The sequence below is a fragment of the Acaromyces ingoldii genome, assembly GCF_003144295.1.
Source record: "Acaromyces ingoldii strain MCA 4198 unplaced genomic scaffold FA10scaffold_2, whole genome shotgun sequence".
Taxonomy (NCBI): Eukaryota; Fungi; Basidiomycota; class Exobasidiomycetes; order Exobasidiales; family Cryptobasidiaceae; genus Acaromyces; species Acaromyces ingoldii.
In genome coordinates, this window is record NW_020290248.1 from 1197390 (window position 1) to 1211922 (window position 14533).

The 14533-nt window shown below is 55.5% G+C and overlaps 8 protein-coding genes across 8 annotated transcripts; 4 read left to right on the forward strand and 4 right to left on the reverse strand.

Moving 5' to 3' along the window:
• Window positions 1-528: 528 nt before the first annotated feature.
• FA10DRAFT_265401 (RTA1-domain-containing protein) lies at window positions 529-1856 on the forward strand. Its single transcript, XM_025521045.1, has 2 exons — window positions 529-995; window positions 1051-1856. Exons 1-2 carry the CDS (start codon window positions 650-652, stop codon window positions 1752-1754), a joined length of 1050 nt encoding a protein of 349 aa, XP_025378748.1. The 5' UTR covers window positions 529-649; the 3' UTR covers window positions 1755-1856.
• FA10DRAFT_69644 (MFS general substrate transporter) lies at window positions 1801-3963 on the reverse strand. The gene is made up of 4 exons (XM_025525646.1): window positions 2541-3963; window positions 2329-2461; window positions 1973-2272; window positions 1801-1906 (listed from the first exon to the last, which is right to left on the reverse strand). The coding sequence occupies exons 1-4, from the start codon at window positions 3822-3824 to the stop codon at window positions 1893-1895; spliced, it is 1731 nt and encodes a 576-aa protein (XP_025378749.1). The 5' UTR covers window positions 3825-3963; the 3' UTR covers window positions 1801-1892.
• Window positions 3964-4572: 609 nt separating this feature from the next.
• FA10DRAFT_284484 (hypothetical protein) lies at window positions 4573-5136 on the forward strand (the record flags this gene model as incomplete). Its single annotated transcript, XM_025523924.1, has 1 exon — window positions 4573-5136. The coding sequence occupies one exon, from the start codon at window positions 4573-4575 to the stop codon at window positions 5134-5136; it is 564 nt and encodes a 187-aa protein (XP_025378750.1).
• A 28-nt stretch (window positions 5137-5164) lies between these two features.
• FA10DRAFT_239045 (putative ubiquitin-conjugating enzyme E2) lies at window positions 5165-6224 on the reverse strand. The gene is made up of 6 exons (XM_025519167.1): window positions 6191-6224; window positions 6011-6125; window positions 5850-5945; window positions 5742-5777; window positions 5541-5667; window positions 5165-5480 (listed from the first exon to the last, which is right to left on the reverse strand). Exons 1-6 carry the CDS (start codon window positions 6215-6217, stop codon window positions 5435-5437), a joined length of 447 nt encoding a protein of 148 aa, XP_025378751.1. The 5' UTR covers window positions 6218-6224; the 3' UTR covers window positions 5165-5434.
• Window positions 6225-6919: 695 nt separating this feature from the next.
• Window positions 6920-9065, forward strand: FA10DRAFT_229015 (PLP-dependent transferase; the record flags this gene model as incomplete). The annotated part of the gene is made up of 2 exons (XM_025518775.1): window positions 6920-8110; window positions 8175-9065. The coding sequence occupies 2 exons, from the start codon at window positions 6920-6922 to the stop codon at window positions 9063-9065; spliced, it is 2082 nt and encodes a 693-aa protein (XP_025378752.1).
• A 213-nt stretch (window positions 9066-9278) lies between these two features.
• FA10DRAFT_265405 (TPR-like protein) lies at window positions 9279-12541 on the reverse strand. The gene has a single exon (XM_025521046.1). The coding sequence runs from the start codon at window positions 12518-12520 to the stop codon at window positions 9347-9349; it is 3174 nt and encodes a 1057-aa protein (XP_025378753.1). The 5' UTR covers window positions 12521-12541; the 3' UTR covers window positions 9279-9346.
• A 113-nt stretch (window positions 12542-12654) lies between these two features.
• On the reverse strand, window positions 12655-13792 carry FA10DRAFT_300157 (hypothetical protein). The gene is made up of 3 exons (XM_025524801.1): window positions 13399-13792; window positions 13240-13338; window positions 12655-13183 (listed from the first exon to the last, which is right to left on the reverse strand). Exons 1-3 carry the CDS (start codon window positions 13701-13703, stop codon window positions 12769-12771), a joined length of 819 nt encoding a protein of 272 aa, XP_025378754.1. The 5' UTR covers window positions 13704-13792; the 3' UTR covers window positions 12655-12768.
• Window positions 13793-14094: 302 nt separating this feature from the next.
• On the forward strand, window positions 14095-14392 carry FA10DRAFT_69729 (hypothetical protein). The gene has a single exon (XM_025525647.1). It carries the CDS (start codon window positions 14175-14177, stop codon window positions 14349-14351), a length of 177 nt encoding a protein of 58 aa, XP_025378755.1. The 5' UTR covers window positions 14095-14174; the 3' UTR covers window positions 14352-14392.
• The last annotated feature ends 141 nt before the right edge of the window (window positions 14393-14533 follow it).

A 14533-nucleotide genomic window follows, 5' to 3' on the forward strand; every position in this document is an offset into this window, starting at 1 on the left:
GGCAATGTTGAGAAGCCCTGCATCTTCGGCGCTGAAGAAACGAAGTGCTTCTTGGGACAGAGTTAGAGCGCTGCAGTGAATTATCTCGACAGCTTGGAAATTGAGCTCTCGCGCATCAGGGTGCCCTGTACTTGGGAAGAGTGGGCAGCAGAATGGTCAGGCTACCTGCAATTTCCACCGGCGAAACTTATGCGGACAACGTCAAGAAGGTAAGGAATATGACCAAAGCATTGAGCGGGGACGAGGAGAAGACCACCGGCAGGAATGACATCTACGCCACAATAGGAAGTTGCTAAGAGCTTGTACGGGAAGTCGACCATATCGGTTAGCACCGATGCTACGATAAGTCCAACGTGCCGTTTAACACCGATGCTATCGCTTTTTGCAGGAAGCAAGCAGCAAGGATCGGCGGAACCTCCGCCAAAGAGCCGCACACACGTAATTTAGAGCGTTTCTTGCCCGGCAAAAGGAAATTTTGTATTTCAGGAACCGAACACGCAAATCTCATGCTTTTTCGATTGGTGACGAGCTGAGTTTTGAAGCCGACGTCGCAGGACCCTTACCAAATATGTCCAAAGACGTTTAAGAACCCTGAGCCCTCAGCTCTCCAACACCAAGCACAAGATACCCCTTTCGTCCTGTGACAAAGATGGCTCGCAGCCTACTCATCATTGCTTCGAGTCTCCTCCTAGTGGCGTCCACGGTGCCTGCCGTGTCCGCCGACACCGTCGCTTACCAACCGGGCAATCCTTTCGGTTACGTCCCCGACCTCGGAGGAAATCTTACCTATGCAATTCTCTACACATTGATCTGCACAGCAACCTTCTACCACACTCTCAATCCGAGAAAGAAGGTGGACAAGTGGGCCCTTTGCTTGCCGATTGGCCTTCTTTTCGCAATGGTCGGCTACTATATCCGGGTGGCTGAGAGGTACAACCAGACGGAACAGAGCCTCTACATTGTAATGTACCTTTTTGTCGTCCTCTCTCCTGCAGGTGAGTTGCATCTCGACTGTCTTCCGGACCGAGCATAAGCTCATACCTTTTCCAGCCTTTCTTGCCTTCAACTACATTCTCTTTGGCAGGCTCATGGCTGCCCTCGAAGGCAAGAAGCCGACGGAAATCAAGGGCAAATCCAAGTACTCGCTCCTGCACCCTCGACTCTTCAAGGTCATCTTTGTCACGTCGGACATCATCACCTTCCTCATTCAAGCTGCTGGTGGCGGGCTCCAGACGTCCGACGGCCCCCAGCGAAAGGTGGGCGACAAAATCTTTCTTGCGGGCGTGGCCGCTCAGGGCGCCTCGTACCTTCTTTTTGCCACCGTGACGCTTGTGGCACACCTTCGCCTCATTCGACAAGATCCTCAGCGATTCTCGCCCTTGAACATCTCCCTTTCCGGCAACCCGACTGTACTCCTGTTTGACCTCCTCTACGTCTCCAGCATCGGCATCATCGTCCGGTCCGTCTACCGAATCGTCGAGAATGCAATGGGCTATGATGGCTACTTGTACACGCACGAGGTTTTCACGTTCACCCTGGACGCCCTGCCTCTCATCATTGCCACTGGTGTCTGGGCCATCTTCTGGCCGGGCACGCTCCTTCGAAGGATTCGCGCCGAGGCCAATGGCGATCGTGGATTTGATGAGAAGATTCCAAGCGCAAGTGCAGGTGCAGCCGAAGAGAGCCAGCCGCACTCTCTTGTGGGACATCGTTCCGAAGCACGAGTTTCGGACATTGGCACCAGCGCATCATAGCATCTCACCTCATAGAATACTTCCACGCAGGACATTAGCTCTCTCACCGCTGCTTTGATCACGTATTTGCAATTCAACATCGCGTTCATCGCTATTCCACGGAACACTGTTACGATCCGGCTCGAGAAAGTAAAGAACTCAGTAGGAGTAGACTGCAAGAGATTGAGCATCAGCACTCGCGTCTGGGTCTGAGAGCCGAGAGCCGAATCGGTACTCACCAAACTTGCTGTAAGAGTCTCCTTTGATAGCCATGGCCTCTTCTGGTGTAGCATAGACGCCTCCTTCGGCTTCTCCAAGGCGAGCATACAGATTCCTGATCCCGCCCCCGAGCGCACCATGGTTGCTGATGTTCTTTTGGGCCAGCTCCTCCCTCGCCTCGGCTGCCTTCTCTTTGAGCGTCTCGCTGCCATGTCCGCTGCTGTCCGTTTGGGACAGGATCGTTTCATCTGCCAAACCTCGTGCTCGGCGGTCATTGGACCTTCGCAAGCCCATGTAGTAGATGAACGAGGTGGCGAATCCTGTGGAAGAGCAGGGCTTAGATTCCTAGTCCTCTTCCTGGAAATAATTGGCTCACCTATGACAAGATAAAGAATGATCATGCCGTGGCCCAGGGTGTACCAGGGCTTGTCCTTTGTTCTGTACACATTCGTGGTCGCGGCTCCGTTGATATTGCCCCAAGAAATGATGATTCCCATGACGACGGAGCGCTGTTGGTCGTGGGCGCGAGGCGGTGATGTCAGCAAAATATACGAGGGTCCGAATGCGTAAGATGCTCATCTGACTCACCTTGTATGCACCCTCCACGCTCGTTGATGTTAGGGCAATGGTGTTGGGGATGCAAGGGTAGATTCCAGCAGCTGCGAGGTAGATCGCAAAGTAAGAGAGACCAGGGAGTCGACTGGCGGCGAGAATGATGTACCCGACAATGCCAATGCTGATCATGATCATGTTGATGAGAGCACGATTGCCCTTACGATCGGCAATGAAACCGACAGCTATCGTGACGATGCAAGCAAAGACATAGATGGGCACCGAGATCAAATTCGCCGCTGTGGCCTTGTAGCCGAGCGCCTGGACGATTGTCGGAGTAAAGACGGAAAAGGCATAGAGGGGCCCGTCGACGCCCATGTAACACAACGCTCCGATCCACGTTTTCCAGTCAATGGACGCCTTGACTATCTGGTTCCACTGGAAGCCCTCGCCGCCGGCCGAGAACTTCTGGTCGGCCTGCAGACGATCGATGACGAGCTTTCTTTCGGGCTCGCTAAGAAATCTTGCCGTGTCGGGAAAGTCGTGGACAAGCCAGATAGAGAGCACACCACAAACAAAGGTGGCGAGACCGATGAGGATGAAAATCCAGCGCCATCCTTCCATTGGCGTGCCGTAAAGGGTTCCAATGCCATCCATGTTGTGGATTGCAGCACTGAGCAGTCCGCCAAAAGCACCTGAGACGGTGGCTGCGCTGAAGAAGATGGCAGCCCGTAGCCCGAAGGATCGCCTCGGATACCAGCCCGAGAGAAGATAATTGACCCCGGGGAAGAGTCCTGCTTCGGTCATACCCAAGCAGAAGCGAGTGCCGACGAGCTGGGGATACGTGCGGACGAGACCCTGGCTCAGCATGCAAATGCCGACGAGGCAGGTGATGAGAGGGAACCATACTGATGGACGTAGCCGTTTGAGCAGGATGTTGGAAGGCACCTCGAAGATGGCGTAGGGGATAAAGAAGATGGCGGTTGCAATCGCAAACTGTGTCCCACTTTTCGTGTCCATGTGAAGGCTGTTCTCGAGACCGTAGAGACGAGCATTTCCGATGGCTGACCGATCCAAGAACGAGGCGAGATAGAGAACAGAGAGCCAAGGGATGAGCTTCAAATCGATTTTGAGAAGAAGCTTCTTCTCGTCAATTCCTTCTGGAACCTCGTAGGACCTCGGTCCTGCAATTCCCTTGGACGTCTCTGCTGCAGCGATCGCATCTTGGTCCGACGCCTGGCTAGCATTGCTCAAAACCATCTCATCTTGCTTCGTTGGTGAAGTCCTGCTCTCCACCTGCTGCTGCGAATCGGCCGACATCCTAAAAGCGCTGAATAGTGCTTTCGGAGAGGAAAAGATCGGCAATGCTGTCGGGAGGAAGTATTGGTCGAGAGGGAGCGGATCGTTACTTCTCTCTTCTCTATACCCGAACCCCGCGTTAAATTGGGAAAAGCAGCGAGATTAGGCAATTTAAGCACGGAGCACTCCGTCTGTTGAATTTCGCCTTCATCTTCAGCCAACCAACCACACTGCTTTGTTTGTCCTGCTGCAGTTGTCCCGTCGGTCTCAAGGTAGATAGAGGACGCGACTCGCACTCGGATGCCTCCTCCAGATTGTATATTCTCCCAAATGGTGAGCTTTCCAACATCGCATGACAGCCAGTCTTGGCAGACACAAGACGTGGGGGTAAATCCACTACTTGTAAGGCCTCATCGACCAGGGGTCCGAGCGGAGCACGGCGGTTGTACCTGCAGCCAGCGCGAAGAGAGGCGCCAGCTCGTACCCTCTGACCACTAGTAGTGCATTACCACTTTACTACACCAACTAGGGCAATAACTGATGATGACTTGATGTTTCCCCCACTTCGATTTCTCTCTGTGAAGGAGCCCGCCCAACGAGAATTTAGCCGGCCGAGACAGGAAACGTGGAAGACGTGGAAGATGCGCGCACCTATAAAAAATAAAAATAAAAATAAAAATAAAAAAGAGATCCAACACCCCTCCACGCGTTTTGTCTTGACAGGCTTCTTCTCATAACCACTCACTCGACTGGCCCCGGGGACACTGCGATGCCATCCAGCGCTGCGCGCCAACGGACACGACAAGGGTTGGGCAGCACGCCTGGACCTACCTCCGCGTCGGCGCCGCTCATATCTCGGGCGGGACGTGGTGGTAGAGCAGAAGACGGGTCGAGCAGGCTGCGTCGCCTCCTCTCGCTCCTGATCCTCAGCACCTCGCTCCTCGTGTTGCTACACATGTACCGAGCCGTGTCGAATCCGCATCGCACGAGCGCTATAAAAGAGGTCTGGAATCGCTTGCCAACATCTTCTGGGGAGCTGCGCGCGTCGACGGAAAGCCTTCTGGGACGTGTTGGACTCGGCCCTCTACTTCCCCCCGCGTCATCGGAGAAGCGACCATCGATCGCACCGGGCCTTTCAGTCGTGCCGGGCCAAGATGTCGTGGATCACTCGGTCGGTTCCGCGCCTCAAGTGTCTGGCATGGCCTCGAGAAGCCCAATGGAAGGCGTAGAGGTGGACCGAGAAGCACTGACGGATCTCGATCAAGATACACTCAAGGCCATGTTCGACGCACTGTACGGGCGAGGAGGTCCATTGGCGCGCGATGAGGACTAGAGGAGAGAGGAAGAAGCGGCCACTACCTGCATATATCATTCGAAAGCGCAACAATTATCACTGTATTTAGCTATTTGCCAGCCGCTGAGCGTAATGTCATTCGTATCCTCATAATCGCAGCTAAGGAAAGCAGACCGCTAGCTCGACTTGTGTGCATGGAAAGGCGGCGAAGTCTGTGAGATGCTCCTGAGGAGAAGGCTACCACGCACTCTCCGCTCAAATGTTGAGATACATTGTGGGATGTCTCGATTCTCGAAAGCTGAGTGAGGATACAATCTATTGACGAGGGGTGACTCTGTCACTTCGCGTACTGCGCTGTCCACTGCCGGCTCATCTCAATCGCTCTGTAGGGATCGGGAGCGCTCAGTGTCACAGTCGCTCGTTGGCCCATTCGCAGTACTCACCCCTTTTCGTCTGTCTTGTAGTGCTCTGCAACGTCGTTGGCGAGCGGGTCATCTGGGTTTGGTGCCGAGAGAAGCGCCTGGATTGAGAGAAGAACAGTGCGAATCTGAAGCGCTGGTGACCATTTGTCTGTGGGGTCGAAAGATGGGATCAGCAACAAAGGACAGGCCAGACAGAGCTCTGGCAGATGAGCAAGAGCTCACCTTTGAGAATGTCGAGACAGATGCGGCCGAGTTTGTCTGTGAAGGAAATTGCCAAAGCGGAGGGTCAGAAGAGTGACAGCCTCGTAGTGAGGGGTCAGGATATCGCACCAATATTGGGGTGATAGATCTTAGTGAGGAACCGGACCTTTGGAGGTGCCATGGGGTACTCCTCGGGAAGAAAGAGCTCGAGCTTGAATGAGCCTCCTGCGAACAATGAAGAGAGTCAATGAGAGCATTAGAAGAGTCAGTGCCAAAGGAAAAGCGCTTACCTTCAAAAGGGCTTTGCGACGGTCCGGAGATGACAACGTCAAAGTATCGCAGATTGTCCTCGTGAGGGGTGGCAGTGATGCCAGGCGCCGGATCGGCCACGAGCCGCTCCGTCTCCTACGGTGCGCCATCTCGCATTAGCCAATGCTCCGGCTCAGTAAAGAGAAAGGAAGATTGCCCACCTTGATGATGCGCTTGGGCAGAGACATCCTTGGTCTCCAGTTCGTTGCGATAGCTCTCCGGAGAGTGGCCTGGCTATCTGCAAGCTTGGACGGTGGAGACCGCCCAATCGCCACGTGCTTGCAAAGACACGTGGCATAAAGAGGACCCTAATGTTAAAATAGCGAAATCTGCAAGCGTTTAGAATAGTCGAAAATTCCTCTCGCATTCGGGCTCCTCGTTCCGCGGCAAGCGAAATCTTGCTCCAATTCCTCACGAGAGTAGCTCGGGCTGCTTGTTTCCCCGAACCGCGACGTTGAACGATATTGTCGACGAGCCGAGGAACCTCGACCAGTACCAGAGAGGCCTCGCCCCTCGCAAGGCTCACCAGCTCACCATTGCCGTCACCGCTCGCTCACGCGCAACCTCGGTAGCCACTCAGTGGCACAAAAAAAAACATTGCAACCGACTAGATCAATCTCAAGCACACGACCACTTTGCGCGGTAGAAATCGGTCGCCGTCAATAGAGGAGAGCCACAACGACATGCCTGCTGCCACAGACGCAACGCATAGTCGCAAAACATCTGCAAGCTCACAGCAAACGACGCCCAGCAAGCCGCGATTTGGCAATTACTCGAAGGGTGTCCCGATCGTCGGTGTGTCTCCCTCATCGGATTACAACAGCGTCCTCCTTGACGACGACACGCCCATCATGGGTCAAGATTCAGGCACGAGTACCGGGACGCTGACGATGAACGGACATGCCAATGGCTATGACGGTCAGTGGCTCTCGCGACACGCCAATGGGTCGAGAGGGAGCGAGCAGAGCAGCCCCGAGGATGCGCAAAGCCAGGCGCCAAGTCTGACGACGGGGTCGACGTCGCCGTCCATCGACAGCCTCGAGTCGATTCAGGATCTGCACTTGCGGAGCCAGATGCACAAGGGATCAAGCCTGATGAAAACGACCCTTTCGAAGAAGGGCCTTCAGCAGCAGCCACCGACTTCTTTCGACAGCTCGCAGGACGGTACAGTGCTGCTGCACAGCGAGTATGGGTATTGCGCCAATCAAGAGTTCCGTCATGTGTCAGAGCATCGCAAGGGCTCGTCACTACCCAGCCCGATTGAGGAGGAGCCAAGCTATTTTATCGTCCTGACGACCTACTTTTCTTACCTCATCCTCATCGTCTTTGGCCACATGCGGGACTTTTTCGGCAAGCGCCTGTTCCCCAAGGCCTACCGCCACCTCATGGAGGGCAACGGCTATGCAGCTCTCAACTCGGACTTTGACAGCTTCTACACGCGCCGACTAAAGGCCAGGCTCGACGACTGCTTCTCGCGTCCCGTCACTGGCGTCTGCGGACGAACAGTGTTGACGCTCGACCGCACCTCGGACGACTTCTACCAATCTTTCCGGTTCACTGGCGAGAAGACGAGGGCGCTCAACATCAGTGCATACAACTACCTCGGATTTGCTCAATCGCACGGCGGTTGCGCAGATGCTGTCTTTGAATCGCTGAAGCGCTACGGGGTTAGCTCCTTTGGATCCAGGCTCGGAGCCGGCTCTCTGGACCTCCAGACGCAGGCAGAGAAGCTTGTTTCGCGCTTCGTCGGATGCGAGGACAGCATCGTCGTCTCAATGGGTTTCGCCACGAACTCGTCCACAATTCCTGCCGTGGCTGCGCCCGGCACCCTCATTATCTCCGACGAATTCAACCATACCTCGATTCGATTCGGTGCTCGTCTTAGCGGCGCTCATATTCGACAGTACAAGCACAACGATATGAGGCAGCTCGAAAGCCTTCTGCGCGAGTGCATTTCTCAGGGCATGCCTCGGACGCACAGGCCCTGGAAGAAGATCCTCCTCGTCGTCGAAGGTCTCTATTCCATGGAGGGGACCCTGGTCAACCTGCCGGAGCTCATTAGGCTCAAGGAAAAGTACAAGGTGAGTTTTCTTGGCTTCGCTGCTCGTCTCATGCATTGCTGACGCTTCTCACCGCCCTCTTCAGTTCTTCCTCTATGTCGACGAGGCTCACTCCATCGGCGCTATTGGTCCTCGAGGCCGCGGCGTTTGCGATTACTTTGGTATTGACCCCAAGCGAGTCGATATCCTGATGGGAACCTTTACCAAGTCGTTTGGTGCCGCTGGCGGCTACATTGCCGGCTCAAAGGCCCTCATCGACCGCGTTCGCCTTACCAACCACTCCAACGTCTACGGCGAAACGCTCTCGCCACCTGTTCTCACCCAGGTCATCACTAGCATGGCCAGCATCATGGGTGTTGGCAACAATGAAGAGGAGAAGGCGTTGGTGCCAACGTGGGTGGATCTGCCCCCTCGCATGTCTGATGGCTCAGAGGGACGAGAACGTCTTCGAAGGCTGGCCTTCAACGCTCGCTACCTCTCTAGCGGTCTTCGAAAGTTGGGCTTCATCATCTACGGGCACCGCGATTCTCCCATCGTGCCCCTCCTCATCTTCCACCCGGCCAAGATGCCCCTCTTTTCGCGCATGATGCTCGATCGCCAGTTGAGCCTGCCGCCCTCGGAACGATGGGCGAAAGATGCATCGGAGATTAGGGAAGAAGAGACAAAGGCGCTCAGCGACCCAAACTACGCCGCTTCCCTCGATCGAGCTTGCCGGCCACCGATCGTCGTTGTCGTCGTCGCCTATCCCGCCACGCCTCTCATCTCGTCCCGCGTCCGCTTCTGCGTCTCTGCCGCGCACACCGTCGAGGACATGCAAAATGTTATGCGGGCTACTGACGAGATTGGCTCGCTGCTTGGCATGAAGTACGGTTCAGGTGGCGCGGGCGGTACGTGGGAGATCGACGAGGTCATCGCCCGGCCTGTTGACTTGGTCAAGTGGGACGGCGAGTCACCTCTCGAGTCTAGAAGGTCCTGAGCTTCTCGCTTCCTCTTTCAACGTTCGTGCATCTTGGAGGCAATGCAACGGCAACAGCACCTAATCGAAGAAGCGTGCGACATGAGCCTGCGTCTAATTTCGCCTCTGATAGATCGACCACAAAGAAGCGGATCCTGGTCTTTCAACCGGGCTCTTTCTTCTGCTTTGCTCACTCTCTATTGATCCCTACTTTTTTTCTCTCTTTTTACGATCTACCAAAGACTTCCTCTTCCTTTGTTTGCAATGTGATAAAGGAAATCAAGCTCTAATTGCACATATCACTACGATTGCTTGAGAGATTCTCGAAGTGACTCCAAGCGCTCCCACCCTGGTCCGTCCTGATGCGCTTCCTTCGTCCTTGCCAGGAAACCCCGGACAAGGCTCCGAGCTTTGAACGCCCAATTCGCCATGGCAGGCTCTTTCTTCCCTTGCTCGACCTCGACCTCTCTTGGACCCAGGTTCTCCAGCAGTTCGCAGAGCTCCTCGAGCTCATCAACGGCTTCTGCAAACGCCGCCTGCTGGCCTTGGTCGCCGGTCTCTAGCCGGTCCAACGAGGCCTCGGACCCTCGCCCCACCCTCCATGCGTTCAGGTGCGATTCCAGCGCCGCCCGAAATTCGCCTCTCCACAGCATCAATCTCGCATGGGCGCGCCAGACGGCGGGGACCGTCGATGAGGCGCTGGCGACCAGGAGTCGATCCTTGAAGAGCTCGAGAACCCTTGGGTATAGTCCATGACCTTCGTGAGCGCTGTGGTTCGCTTGATCGGGCCTGGCGCTTTCGCCCTCCACGGCGTCCTCTTCTTTGCTCGGGGCGCGAGTCACGGCATCGACGAGCCGATTTAGGACCTGTATGTCGACGATCTCATCGTCTGTTTGCTTCGTGCCATTTCGGCTCGACTTGGCCTCCCTGATCTCCGAGACGCGAATCATGGCCCTGGCTGCTTCGCCCATGAGGCCGCAATCGACCGAGACAATCATGTAATTGTTCCAGATGCGCCAGTCCTCGTGGCTCAGCCTCAGCGAGCGGGCCAGCGCACGATGGGCCAGCATCTTGAGCTCGAATGGTGATTGTGACGTCGACGAGCCCAGTGCTCTCCTCGTTCGACTTTCATCCGCTGCTTCGTCTTCCTCGTCAGAGTCCTGCCCGCGTTCCGTGGCAGCGTCACTGTCATTGCTGCTGACCGCCACGCCCGAGTCTTGGCTGTGCTCGCTGGCCGTTTCATCGTCGTTCTCCTGTAATCCTGCCAGGACGGCCTGCTCATCGGCCTCTTCCCGTCGGGCTGCCTCGAGGGCCTCGTCAAGCATGCGTTGCCCGCCCTGACCAAGTCGAAGGTAGGCACTGGCCAAGTTGTTCCAGGCTTCCCCATCCTCGTCGTCCAAGTTTGTATTTCGCCTGAAGCACCTGGCTGCCTCCTCCCACGATTCGAGGCGCATGTACGCGCAACCTAGCATGAACCAGGACCGTGTGTAGAGCGGGTTGATCTTGAGAGCTCTTCTCAGCCACAAGACGGTCGCTTCGAGGTCATCCACCGCAAAGAGGACGCCGGCAAGTGATCTTGCAGCCCGAGCTGAAGATGAACGAGAGACATCCCAAGCCTTTCGATAGTGCTTCTGAGCCTCGTCGATCTGCATGTCCCCCAGAAGACACCAGAGCTTTGCCTCTCTGGCGGCATTCATCCGTGTCTTTGCCGTCGTCTGCTGCTCGTTACCTGTCGCCTTCCGCTGTGATATTGCGTGCTCAGCCTCCGTCTTTTTACCTTCGAGCAAGTCCTGGACGACTTCGACACCCTCGGTCTGCCGACCCAGAGCGCCGAGGCACTGAACGACGTGCTCCCACAGCTGAATGCGCTCAAAGATCTCCAGCGCGGAGCGCACGACGCCAAGAGCCGCATAACGCTTGGCCAGCTCTGCCTGCATCTCCCACTTGGAGGGAAGGTCGAGTTGGTGGAAGTACAGGATCCGTTCTTGAAGCGTAGAGTCCGAGGTCGGCATCTGGTCCAAAAGAGCCTGCAGCTGCAGCACGGCCCTCTCGGCAGTCCGCGTTCGTGATGCCTCGAGACGGCTGCGCAGCAGGAGAGCCATGGTGTGGACGGACCAATTTCTGGCGTGGCTGAGTACCCGGGCGACAAAGGCAGAGATCTCCGAAGCCGTCAGACCATTTTTTGGAGACGTGTTGTCGATGTTAAGGGAGAGAGCGAGGAGGATGCAAGAGTCAAGCGGGTGTAGCACGGAGGGTTTTGATGGATCGATGCTCGACAAGGGCGTGGAAGATGAGGACGCCACCGCGCTTGAAGAGAACTTTGTCCTTTCCAGAAGCGTGTCGTCGTTCAGCCGCAACTCGGCAGGCATGCCAGCTTCAGCGTTGGGATCGGGAGCCGACTTCCAGCCTTTTTCGTTTGGCAAGGCGCTCGGCCCTTCGTCGTACTCCTCTTGCTCCAACTCATCTTGCTCATCCTTCTCCACTTTGTCCTCTTCAAAGTTCTTCTCGTCTTCTCCATTCGCCTGTGATTTGGCAGCCAGCACAAGAATCGTCTTTTCCTCCTTCTGGAACTTGGTTCTTTTCCCTAGCGCGCCGGTGACCTCGTACCTCAAGCCGCTAGCCTTGGCCGCCTCAACGAAGAGCAGTGCGCCTTCGCGATCTGCACCGACCCTTTGCAACGCCAAGCCCCGCTCAGTGAAGAGGCGAGCAGATAGAAGCCTCCATCTTGTCTCCTTTGCTCCTCCCTCTAGCCGAAGCTTCTCCAATCGCTCTTGCAGCTGTGCGAGCGGGGCCATCACCTCCTGGCCGACTGGAACGGGCGTGTCGAGGATCCTGCTGTGCACCGCTGCGGCCCTCAGTCTCCACCATGCCGAGGTCTCGAGTTCGCCTTGGGCGCCATCTCGCGAGTGCGTCTGGAGCGCAGCAAGGATCCTTTTGGAAAAGAGGAGCCAGAAGGGCTCAGCGCAGAGGTGGTATGCCGGCTCACCGGCCCACGTCAGTGCCTCGAGGCTGGCATTGTGGATGCTTTGCGTCAGCCTTGACTCGTCTTCAGCTTCATCTTCGGATACGGATCGGGGTGGAAAGACGTCTGGGTGAAGGTTCCGTAGGGTGACGAGGGGTGTCGCTCCTTCCTCGAGGTCGGGCCCTGTCCAGTTGAGTTGGATGAAGGCATGGAGTGCCGCAGCAGCCACAGCCAGCGCTTGAAGCTCCTCCTGTCTTCCGCTCTGCCCTACAGCAGAGATACGGACCTTGGAAAAGTCCAGAGGGGCGACCTCCGAGGAAGTTGCCGAGGAGAGCCAGCTGCCGAGAGCACTCGCAAACGGTCTCAAGAGGTCTTTTGCCGTCTCGGATCGAAGTACCCGACAATAGTTGCCCTCGATCACCTCCTTGGCCAGAGAAGAGCGAGAGGATGAAGACTCTGCTCCACTCCATTGACCTGCGACGAGGTCCCACTGCGACTGCTCCGTCTCGTCCATGTCGGTCGTCGTGAGAGAGATCTTCTCGGATGTTCCAAAAAAATAAAAATTTGGAGGGAAATTTTAGACTGCCTCTTACGGCCGAGAGACCGTACGGATCTCACACTACATGGTCATGGTGAGGACTATGAACTGATATTCAAAGAGGAGAGTAATCTCAAGAACAGAGTGTGGAATGGTGATTGAAAAAAGAATGGCGGTAGGGAGAATAGAGTAGTGGGAAAGGAGTATGGAAATGGTAGGGTACTTTAGGCTGCCTCTCTCTTCTTGTAGAACCTGGAGAGGTCGCCCAAGGGGACATTGACGGGGAACTCGACTGAGGCGAGAATGAGGTGGAGCAAGATCCAGTAGCCCGCTACTGAACTGACGAAGCCAACTGCTCCCGTCGCAGTAGCCAGAGTGCTCGCCAACGCCAGGTCGCCAGAGGCCAGCTTAAAGTAGGTAACGCCAAGGAGATTAAACGTCATCGCCACGAAAAAGACGATGATGAACAGCGTCACATTTGTCTTGAGGGCGGCAATGGAGAGGAAATAGACGTAGATGGACCAGAAGACGAGGTAGAGGCCGAATGCCGAGTTGAAGGCCGGGCCTGTCATGCCAAGAGTCTGCTGGACCTGATAGTTGGGGTCGAGGGTGATGCCGAGAGACAGCCAGAAGGAGCCGCTGTTCAACGCAGTCAGACACCTTTCTCTTCGTCTTTAAGGAAGTTGGCGACTCACAAGGAGATAAAGACGAGAGACGGATAAGTGTTTCCGACGATCCATTCGAGAATTCCAGAGATCCACATGCCCATGCCTCCGAAGAGGTAGTAGGATCCTCTGTTGGTATGACGGTGAGCGTTTCCTCTTTGCTTTGAATCGCACCTCCAAAAAACTCACAGAAGACCAAGAAGAGACGAGGTGGTCGTTCCTCGAAAGCCCATGAGGACACACATGGTAGGCGTGTATGTGAGTAAGAAGCAAACGATACCGAGCGGTGTGGGATTACCAAAGGCCTTGATGTTTTCCTGCTGGGCTCGGCTCTTGACACCAGGCTGGAAGTACATCTCCTCAAACTGCTGGGGCGTCAGCGTGACGCTGACCTGACGGTTAAGGTCGGCGCCGGCAGGCTTGCCGTTGTCGCCTTCGTAATTTGCGCCATGGTGGCCTCCTGCCGTCTTATCGGTCAGACCTGCTTCGGACATTGCTGAAGATTTGTCAAGATAACGTCGAGTTCTCAGAGAGGTAGCAGAGACGAGGAGAACAGAGAGAAGAGAAAGTGAGAGAGAGAAGGAGGAGGGGTAAGATTGACAAGATCCAGACCGTCGCAGCAATGCTTTTGAGGGCTGTCGTGTGAGTGCCATATATCGTCACGGAGTCATTGTATTATCATTTGCGGGGTTTCGATTCCGTCTAGCTTTGCTGAAATAGACACGATGAGCACCTTTGACCGCATTCTGTGATGAACAAGCCCCCTTTCTTGACTGCTGGCGCGGCATTTGCCTTTCCTCTGCTCGAGGTGCGGGAAAATACAGAACCAAGATCCTCAAGTGACCCCCCGAGCCCCACCCTTCTCGGCCCTTTTGCAGCCAGCGATGGCAAAAAGCCCCTCGTCGAAGCGTAAGCTCCCAATTCAGTCAGTCGCTCACATTACTCTTGACACAGAGTGCACGCACATGACCTGCCCAGTGCTCCATTGGCATTTCGCACGGGTCACCATCTACCTTTTTTTTTCATGTTTCTCTCGCGGCTGCTGCACGTTAGTGGCTTTCTCCCTCCCCGCACCCTTGGCCATCATGGAGGCATGGGTCCAGCCAGCGGAATGCAGCACAAAAGGATCAAAGGCGGCATGAGTGGGACTGTGCCCACGATGAGGCACGTCAGGAGGCGTTCGGCAACAAAAAATCAAGGCTGAATCGAGCTGAGCTTTCTTTTTCCTTTTCTTATTTTTTTTTTGCTAGCGGACTTGACTTTCTAGACCTGTCCCGCTTTTGGCCAGGGTCACGCGCGTCAGCCTCAAGATTGAGGCCGCGCC